This window comes from Coptis chinensis, chromosome 5 (genome assembly GCF_015680905.1).
Source record: "Coptis chinensis isolate HL-2020 chromosome 5, ASM1568090v1, whole genome shotgun sequence".
NCBI lineage: Eukaryota > Viridiplantae > Streptophyta > Magnoliopsida > Ranunculales > Ranunculaceae > Coptis > Coptis chinensis.
The window spans coordinates 93,470,683-93,481,357 of record NC_141460.1 but is presented as its reverse complement, the minus strand read 5'-3'; the positions used below and the strand labels follow the sequence as shown (position 1 = coordinate 93,481,357).

Here is a 10,675-nt window from a genome sequence, read left to right as displayed (position 1 = left end):
CCGGGCGTATGCCCGGGTCCAAAATCTAGTTTCATATAAAAAAGGAGTGATGTAAAGGTATTGAGATTCAGAGGTTGTTCATGTTGTTGTTGGATAATTCTTATGTTCATTTGTCTTTCTAAAAAAGGGGTTGATTATGCAAAGTATTTAAGTCGGTAAAACATTAGTGTTAAACTCCTACATGCATTCAACTCCTTCCTCTGTATCACAGACCCTCTATACAAAAAACAGAAATCTCCCTTATCTTAATCTCTTCACACAGTTGACCCGTTAGTTTCACAATAGATTCTGCCTACTTTTCTGCAATAATACTGCCTTGGAATGCCACTTTCGTATCTTTTCTTTAGACAGAAAACCTGGACTTTGCCCCACCATTAATCCAACTCGAAACTTGGTCCGGCCAGTATTGACTTGGTATCTTACCATCGGGTACCAACTGCTGGTTTGTTTGCTGGTATGTGCGTATGACCTTGCTTGTTTTGTTTCGGTAGTCAAATTTCAGAATTCGGGCAAATCAGACAATGCTTCAGTCTTGGTGAAGAGATTGTACCAAAATTCGTCGCCATACTCTATAGCTGAAGTTTGGGAACTAACAGATGACAATGGGAGTTGAACTTCTGAGTTAATGTCTATAGTTGAAAATTCCTCCATTGTGCTGAAATGTTCCATGGGCATGACATTGGACCATAGACTTTCGTCAGTGTGAGGCAATGTTTCCCATGAATTGGAGCACTCTTCCTTGATGCTGATTTTCGTATTTTCACCTGTTATTGCGGATTCTGTGCCTGAAGAAAATTCACTGGAAGATGGTTGTGGAGACAATGGAGAATAGCATGGATTCTCAAATCTTTGGGGACTCGAAAATGTTATGGATTCAGATCCAGATGCAGATTTGGATTCCTTTCCCGTGTTGGCTTCAGATTTAATCAAATGTAAGTTAGTGTCTGGGGTGACCTCACTTGGTTTGAGTCTCTTTTTCAAATGAGTGTGCCAGACATTTTTTATTTCATTATCAGTGCGTCCCGGTAATCTAGCTGCAATAGTAGACCATCTAAACATGGAAAACAGAAAGTTATATAAGCAACTTGCATTACTTTAAGATCTTCGTTAGTCTTAACTAGCAGCATTGTGAAAGCTTAGTCTTAACTAGCAGCATTGTGAAGCTCGTTATTGACTTTAAACGAAACAGTATGTATCATATACAATTATGACATAGATGCTTTACCATTATGATAGCTAGACTTAGGAAAGCCACTGAATACTAATATAAGATGCAATGACAATATATATATATGAGTGTGTATATATAATATAAAGTAAATGCTCTTCTGATAACATGTGTTATATAATATATATGAAACGTAACGATATCACATAATTGATCTTCTTTAAGGGGACATATGCTTTTATACTCTCAATGCATGTTGATCTTTTTTATAACTATTTACATAGATATCCGCAAAACATTCAAATCCAATGATGTGAAGTAAAGAGTTCATAGCTTTAATTTTATCACTTCCAAGAACTTCTTAGTGTTGGACTTGGTCGCCTAGATGTAACTATATTGTGCGAGTCTAGAACAAGTCGAATTCTAATAGATTTACCGAGCTCGATTCGTCACTATTCACCAGCCTAATAACAGAGGCATGCCAAGTCACACACAAGAAACAGTTAAACACTGCACGCACACAGGCAAAAACAAAGCTACTTATGGACTTATGGTGCTTTCTTTATTTTCTCGTGTACCATGCTGCTTGTGTTCAACGCTTAAAAGCAATTCTCACGTGACAAGTTCAGAAACACAAGGATGTATAAACGTGTTACACGTGGGTTTGTTTGTGGCAGTTCTGGGAAAGACAATCGCATTTTAAGGGGAATCTTCCAGTTTTTTAGCTAGAAGTTAAAAACACTCCTCAGAGTTTGTGGCATCCTTTTTCCAAGGTTGTGAAATGTATCAAGTAATTAGAAGATACGTTTTCAGGCAACACAGTCACACTTCTGAGTTGGCATACATAAAAATCATACCACATACTGATACACCGTATGAAAAAAGAGACAACTGTGGTAGAAAAAAGAGAAATTATGTAGGTTTTATTAATGTTTGGATAGGATAGGAGTATCCTACAAGTGAAATGGTATATCCCCAATTCCCAAATTAACTGAATCAATGGGTAATCTGTGATGCAATTTTGCCAGGTTGAGACGATCACTCATAGAGGCAAATTGTTTAAGCAAAAGTGTTGTACCTTAAATTATAGGCCAAATCACTAACAACTCAACCAGGGGTTTAAATCTAACTAGCGGATTTTTATAACCTTGATGAACACAAAGGCACTAGTTAGTGAACAGTGTCAAAAAAGAATCATCTTGAAGCTGAAGTGACTAGCTAAGCCAACCAAAAAAAAAAAGTGACTAGCTAAGAATTGAGCTAAAGCTATGCGTTTGTGGTGAACTAACACATTAAACATATTACGTCTACATTTCACAGATCAATGAATTTGATACACACCTGTTCCCCAGCATTTCATGTAGGTTGATTATACTATCTTCTTCTTCTCTGGTGAAATTTCCTCTTTTAATATCTGGTCTCAAGTAGTTTGTCCACCTAAGTCTGCAACTCTTCCCACATCTTAATAGACCTGAAAAGGAATAAAATATCTTATCTGATTATACACAAGAATTAACATATAATGTTCATAAGCAACAAGATGATCATTCCACCTTTGGCCTAAAACCATTTGTTTTTTCTACTTCTTGTTTGGGGTGCTATAGAATTGAAAGGAACAGACGAGTGTTTATTGTACTTACCAGCTTGTTTAGGAAGAGCACGCCAATTGCCATGACCATTTTTTCCAATGTAGGCAATGAGCAAGTGATCTTCTTCGGGAGACCATGGACCCCTCTTTAACCCCATCTTCTCACAACAAGGAGCCCTTCCCATATTTTCTTGTTCTTCTCACTCTCTTTCCTTTCCTTCTTTCTTTCTCAATAGAGATTCCAATGCCAAACGCCTGAAATATATCTATTTAAGCTCAAAATACACTATTATATTTTGTCCAAGTCTTAAAATACAAAACGTGCTAAAAATATTATTTGATCTATTTAATCTTTGTCAAAACTCAAAAGCAAAACCCAGACTTTCATACAAATTAATAAGAGGGTCCCTCACATACAAACACAGTGCTCACTCTCTAAAAGAATTGATTAATAATTTAATACCAAGAAATGGGTAATTGAGATTTGTTTACTTTGTTTAAAGAAACATACAAAGATAACCTCTGGACCCATGCAATTCATGCTTAATAAAGAAACAACAAATAAAGTTGCTCATGACACACTATGTTTATTGTTTTCTTTTTCATAAACTTAATGCCAACTATCTTTTGTCCTTCACATGCTTCTTCTGGGTTGTTTCTGGCTGCTAATTTGCTAAAGGACGCAAAACATTCAAACAGTCTTTAAGTTGCTTTTTTCATTCTGGTAGTAATCCAGTAACTGTGGGGTGGTCTAGCTTTATCATATATATGGCACTGAGTCAACAAACGTGTCTGTTTTAGTAAAACATTGGGATCGAGGAAATCGATAAGAATGTGTCTATAACTGTATACGATGAACAATGGAAGAGGGAACGCATCGATACTTAATTAAAATGATGAGTAGAAGAAGCTATCATTATCAGAAGAGTATTTCTAAAGCAAAAATACATCTTTGGACTGTTCATATATTCTAAACGATCAATATATGATGAATGTTATTGCAAGTACTGAATGCACTCTTTTTGCAATGTGTCTCCGCGATCAATATAAGATCAATGGTATTGTATTTGTAAATACTGAATGCGCTTGTGCCCAAATTGCAGCTTGCTGATCAGCTAGTTTGGTACTTTGGTGTACTCTGTACACCTAAGCTCCTACCTACTAGGATGTCTCGAGGTACCAAAGATTACTAGGAGACTCAGAACTCGAAACCTAGCATCGTAAACTATATATATATGTATGAGGAAAAAAAAATATTTAAAAAAAAAAATTGAAGGATTTATTTCATTACATACAAGTTGAGATATAAACTTAATGACCATTATATATATTCACATTTTTCATTCTGTGTATTTTCTTTTTCTTTTTTTTTTCGGTGACAAATCGCACTCATATTCAAATCTAAAACGGACAATTATAATAATATTCTTTAATTTTATTTTAGCCGACTTGTTCAAAGTCAATCACAATCATCAGATACAATTGATGGGAATATAAAAATTAATAACAAATAGTGTAATTACCAAGAACATTAGCTTTAAAACAACGAAATCTCAAAATGTTGCTATCTTCCTTAATTGTTCCAGACTTGTTTTATGTCTACTTGACCAAAGTCAATCACAAATGGGATCTATGAAAAAGTATAACACGGCTTGGTAGAGAAATGAGGCCAGAATTAAGACAGGAAATGAAGTAGGAGTTCTAGGAAAGCCGGAAAGGTGGCACACTTGGTGTATTTTGTAGGAAGATGGGAATTATGAAATTTGGTGCCAGAGGGCATGAAAAAAATTATGGGTTAAAAAGAAATGAAATATATGTTATACTTAACTAGTTTTAAAGATAACTAGCATTTTGGGCACGCTCAATAAGCGTGAAATTTACCGTGCACTGTATGTTCATACGTACAAAAATTGTGACATATAATTATCTACCATAAAATTTCACCATTTTGCATATGAACATATATAAAGAAGATATAAAAGCCGAACTATAGACTTATTCCAGTAGAATGATGCGAAAATGAGAGCTCAATTCAATTAAAAGCTCGACTGAAATATAGAGTCACCTCAATAGATTGATCCGTAGATGAAAGTTCAATTTAAAAAAAAAAAAAAAAAAAAAAAAAAAAAAAAAAAAAAACAAAACAAAAAACAAAACCTCAAATATTTGTCCCAAATCAGCATCAATACCATGAGAATATAAACGATAGTAGAGATAGGTTTTAAGTAAACAACTGCATTTAAATTTCTGTGTATGCGTAATGTACCCAACACATATCTTTTATCTTATTTGGTTACATGGTGTTGGTGGGAAGAAATCAACTTTTCTTATTATTATCTGCCAAAACATCTCGCGTGATTAGAGATGGGAAATAGGCAGTGGAAGAGTTGGGAATTGGTAGTGGGGTCTGTCAGTCCAAATTTAGTACGTAATGGTAAGTTTCCAATTTAATTAATAATAAAGCCCCTAAACCTCCTAAACAAAACAAATCCATAAAGCCTCACAGTTTTGCCGACTTTATAAGGAAAAAAAAATTACATATTGAATGACATATATACTCCTCTTACATACAACAATCCACATATTAGATTTGGTTTGGGTGTTGTAATTAGCAAATATCAATGAGGACAAATTGAAAAAGAAAAAATCATTGCCATGGACATGGATTAATATATATATATATATATATATATATATATATATATATATATATATATATATATATATATATATATATATATATATATATATATATATATTTATGTTATATATATATATATATATATATACAATTATGTTCAACATAATTTTATTTTATTTCTTTGCATATATAAAAGTATTACACATCTTACATATATAAATAATTCAAATCAATTCCTTTTTTTTTTTAAATTTCATTAAAAAAAATTAAAAATTAAGTCTTTTCTCTTTTAAATTTTATTAAAATAATAATAATAATAATAATAAAATGAGATAAATAAAATGGAGGAGTTTGGCGCGCAAAATGTGGCAACCTAATAGATGTACACATGTACTATTTTTATTAGCCGTAACTTGTGTGGTGTGTGTTTTGTTTTTAAACTTTGGGCCCGTGTGTACTAAATTGTGCAACTGTGCAAATGAAAAGGGTTTGGCACAATGGGTAATTATGATAGTGAATTAGGATAGTTTGATAAAGACAAAAAGCAATAGTCCACGAGTACCAAAGTTGTGAGTTTCTGAGTTTGATTTCTTGGGCCCACTCCAATAATAATTACTAACATATCGAATGACATATATGTCCTTGTTAAACATAACAATTTACGTATTGTATTTTGTCTGGTTGATGTTAATAGATAAGAGCAACGGGGACAAATTAGGAAACAAAAAAATCTAGTCGATGGAAACGGAACTGTTACACAGGGAGTTTTCTTTATATATAGAGGTGAAAGATACACACAAAACAAACAAAATATAGTAGAAGAACAATGAGAGAGAGAGAAAAAAAAAATAATTAATAGAAATAAGTAATGAATTAGAGGAGGTTATTTTTATGTATATAACTATATAACCTCCTCTCCAAAATACAAATGTTACAAGAATAGAGCTTGTAGGCCGTGCATACGCACCGGTTCTTTTGAAAATATTTAGATTTTTTTTAGAAAATTGGGACTACTGTTTTAGTTGCTAACCCAATTTAATTTTCTAACAAATTGTTTTAATTAAGTTTTAAAAATCCATTTTTTTTTAATTGGGAGAGAGGTCATGTTTTAATAAGAGAATAATTCTCGTTTTAATTAGATATGCTAGATTTTCTCTTTTCAATAGGAGAGAAATTCTCATTTTAATAGGAGAATGATTCCCGCTTTAATTAGAAGTGCTAGAATTTGTTTTAATAGGAGAGGAATTCCCGTTGTAAAAAAGGATTCTCATTTTTCAAATAGGAGAGAAATTTCCATTTTAATATGAGAGAAATTCCCGTTTTAATAGGAGATGACGTGGAATTTTAATAGAGCTCGAAAAATACCCCTTATGGGAGCTTTAATATTAATACTAGCTTATAGGCACGTGTATACGCACCGGCTCTTTTGAAAATATTTAGATTTTTTTTAGAAAATTGGGACTACCATTTTAGTCACGAATCTATTTTAATTTTCTAATAAATTGTTTTAATTAAGTTTTAAAAACCTATTTTTTCAATTGGGAGAGAGATCATGTTTTAATAGGAAAATAATTCTCGTTTTAATTAAATATGCTAGATTTTCCCTTTTCAATAGGGGAGGAATTCCCATTTTAATAGGAGATTAATTCCCGTTTTAATTAAAAATGCTAGAATTTGTTTTAATAGGAGAGGAATTCCTGTCATAATAGGAGATGAATTCTCATTGTAAAAAAAGATTCCCATTTTTCAAATAGGAGAGAAATTCCCGTAGGAGATGATGTAGAATTTTAATAGAGCTCGAAAAATACCCATTTTTTTTTCCCGAAAAATACTCCTTGTGGGAGCTTTAATATTAAGACTAGAAAGTAGGTTTGTACATACGCACTGGCTCTTTTGAAAATATGTTCAACAATCATAACTATATACATATAGAAATTTTCTAACAAATCGTGATTCCCGTTTTAGTCGCTAACCTATTGTAATATCATAACAAATTATTTTAATTAAGTTTTAAAAACCCGTTTTAATTTTCTAACAAATTGTTTTAATTAAGTTTTATAAACCCATTTTTTAACCCCGTTTTAATAGTTGACTTAATTTAGAAATATAATTTCCATTTTAATAGGAGAATGATTTTCATTTTAATTAGATATGCTATATTTTTCATTTTCAATATGGAAAGAATTCCCGTTTTAATAGGAAAAAGATTCTCGTTTTAATTAGAAGTGTTAGAATTTCTTTTTTCTAATAGAGGAGGAATTTATGTTTTAATAGGAAATTGATTCCCGTTTTAATTAGAAGTGTCTAATAAATAGGAAAGAAATTCCCGTTTTAATAGGAGATGATGTTGTGGAATTTTAATAGAGCTCGAAAAATACCCTTTGTGGGAACTTTAATATTAAGACTAGCTTGTAGGCCCGTGCATACGCACCAGCTCTTTTGAAAATATTTAGATTTTTTTTTATAAAATTGGAACTACCGTTTTAATCGCTAACAAATTTTAATTTTCTAACAAATTGTTTTAAATTTTTAAGTTTTAAAAACCCATTTTTTCAATTGGAAGAAAAATCATGTTTTAAGAGGAGAATAATTCCCGTTTTAATTAGATATGCTAGATTTTCCTTTTTCAATAGGGGAGGAATTCCCATTTTAATTAGAAGTGCTAAAATTTGTTTTAATAGGAGAGAATTTTCCGTTATAATAAGAGAGGAATTCCTGTTTTTCAAATAAGAGAGAAATTCTAATTTTAATAGGAGATGACGTAGAATTTTAATAAAGCTCGAAAAATATCCTTGTGGGAGCTTTAATATTAAGATATAGATATAGACTAGCTTTCGAACCCGTCCTACAAATGGATGTCGTTATATTAAATTATTTTAAAAAATATTAGCAACTATGTAGAGCTATGAGATAGGAGAATTATATTAATCACTCATTCAAATTTCTTGCATCACTCTCTATAAAAAGAAAACACCAAACCTTGATAAAACTCATCAACTTATTTTTGTTGTTAGATTTAATAATAGAAGTTTGATTAAAATTTTGTGAGAATGCCCAATATGGCAAAGATGATATTGAAGCTACTTAAATAGCAAGATATTCCCAATCTCTATTAGTAAAGTATATCATAATTAACCTAGCCTTTTAAATTAGACCAGCCTTTTTTCTACCACCAAATACCCCTAATTAAATATAAAAAAAAAAAATTATTCAATGTCTTTAAAAAGGACTATTTCGTCATTTAAATTTTTATTTCTATTTATACCCTTCAGTTACAACACACTCACAAAGGAGTTTTATGTAAATTCAGGCCGAAAACCAAATCCACGCCTATATTGAAATGTACGCGGAGTAGCCTTACCATTAATACCCACTTAAATACCATTAATGCCGGGTCTTAAAAACAGTCCAAAAAACTTAGTTCTTTCAACTTCCCCTCCTTTCTTCATGAACTCATTCAAAGTATCTCTGTAACCTAATCAACTCTTCTTGATGGGCATATATTCTTGATTGCCCTCAATTGCTTACTTAACTTTAGAGTCGCATGTGTTTTAATTACCGTGTTGGTCGGCTCTTTAAGGTATTGTCTTCTTTGTTGAAAAGGTATTTGGAGGCTCTTCAACAAGCATTTGTTTACACCCTTGATCGTGTGGGATGCCAAGAAGATAGATTTTCATCTCTGCGCTCATCAAACACTGAATTTCAGAAATGGAAACTTCATGAGCAAAAAAAAAAAGTAGGGCGCTTGGCCACATTTCTCGAACAATGGGTTCTCGCTTTTGTCGAATGAATGAGTGCGCCTCTTCTCTCTCTCTCCCCCTTGTCTTTTTTTCAAAAATGGTTAGTTTTATTTTTTTCTTGTAATATTATCTGTTTGTTTGGTCTTAGTTATGTTGGATCTGTAGTTGTAGGATGAAATGGGCTGTTTATAAAACTAGATCAGATCTTATCTTGCATTGTGTAGTTCATGGTCATGTTACACTTAAAAAAAAAGATTTGGTTTAGTGATGTGAGTGTTTATTTTGTGTGTGTGCAGTTTGGAACTAGGGTTTGACCATATCATTGATTGATAGTATAGAAATTATAAAGGCGGGGACAAAGAAGGGGTGGAAATCTATTGTTCCTCTTCATTTAAAAAACAAATCGGCAACCCCGCTTTCTGATCTTCCCTAAAGTTCGCTTGGGTCTTAGTCCGGGGAACTCTCCCTGCTTATCTCAATGTGTATGATTTAACCCCCATGAATGGCTATGTTTATTCGGGCTGGCTTTAGGTATCTTTCACTCGGTGTAGAAGGTACTTTGGATTCCGTTATAGTTTCAGATCGAGGAATGTGTTTAACTCCTTCATTATCTTCTTTTCAAAGCATTAGTGTGTATGATAGGATGGTATCTTTCAAGTATCTAGAATTTTCTTCTCCTTTTGCAGTTTGGGAAGTAATCAATTAAGAATTTGAAAATGGAAACGGACCCTGAGGCTTTACATTTGTGGTGAGGGAGGTTCATAGTCAAAGGAATATGGAGATCATATGTCAATGCAACACAATTTACATTATAAGTTTTGTGAACCGTTATTGACGATATTAACTTAATTAGCATCGTTGTGTGATCGATTGATTTGTGAGTCATTTAAATTATGGCTAGGTCACACTTAAAATGATCTCTCGAGGAAGTATTTGGAAATCTTAAAGAATTGGAATCCAAATAAATTACGGCTAGGTAGCTTGCTTAAATGTTTTCTGATTACACGCTAATGTTGTGCCACAAGTTTCTTTGGTTGTATTCAAATTTGGTTAGTTAGTTTAAAAGTGACTACTTTAATTATTGAAATAATCAACAGAAATAGTTATAGGCATTGTGATCATTTTTTACTTTCTTAGTTTCTTATCTTTACAGATTTATCTAATAAATCCTTTGCATTTGCACTTACACTGAAACATGTATGTAGTGCTAAGTTTTAATAGATTTTTCATATTTAACAACTTAGTTGATTTGATAACATAAAACCGAGAGGGTAAAGGGAACAATTATATGCTATTTGTTCTTCTCAAAAAAAAAATTCAAAGAGGTTGCAATTCAACTGACTCTGTTCAAGTTCACAGGTCTCTTCTATATACATGACCCTATAGAAAGCATCCCCTGTTAGTTCTTCTTAAAGCTGCATTTAAGCTCTACGTTGTAGTAATTGCTTTGTGATTTGTCTCATTCATGTCTATTATGAACTTAATCCATGATAACAGGTATGGTGGTGTCATTTAAGTTGTCTGTAGCATCACCAATT

General features: G+C 32.3%; 1 protein-coding gene across 1 annotated transcript; it reads right to left on the bottom strand.

Moving 5' to 3' along the window:
• Positions 1-115: 115 nt before the first annotated feature.
• Positions 116-3,438, bottom strand: LOC147500218 (transcription factor MYB30-like). The gene is made up of 3 exons (XM_086561894.1): positions 2,809-3,438; positions 2,510-2,639; positions 116-1,051 (listed from the first exon to the last, which is right to left on the bottom strand). The coding sequence occupies exons 1-3, from the start codon at positions 2,939-2,941 to the stop codon at positions 499-501; spliced, it is 816 nt and encodes a 271-aa protein (XP_086418020.1). The 5' UTR covers positions 2,942-3,438; the 3' UTR covers positions 116-498.
• Positions 3,439-10,675: the final 7,237 nt, after the last annotated feature.

Coding starts and splice junctions, on each gene's coding strand:
- LOC147500218 (XM_086561894.1), bottom strand. CDS start 2,941: ATGGGAAGGGCTCCTTGTTGTGAGAAGATGGGGTTAAAGAGGGGTCCA. Junction 2,640..2,808: donor TGCTCTTCCTAAACAAGCTG/GTAAGTACAATA, acceptor ATTCCTTTTCAG/GTCTATTAAGATGTGGGAAG. Junction 1,052..2,509: donor CATGAAATGCTGGGGAACAG/GTGTGTATCAAA, acceptor TTCCATGTTTAG/ATGGTCTACTATTGCAGCTA.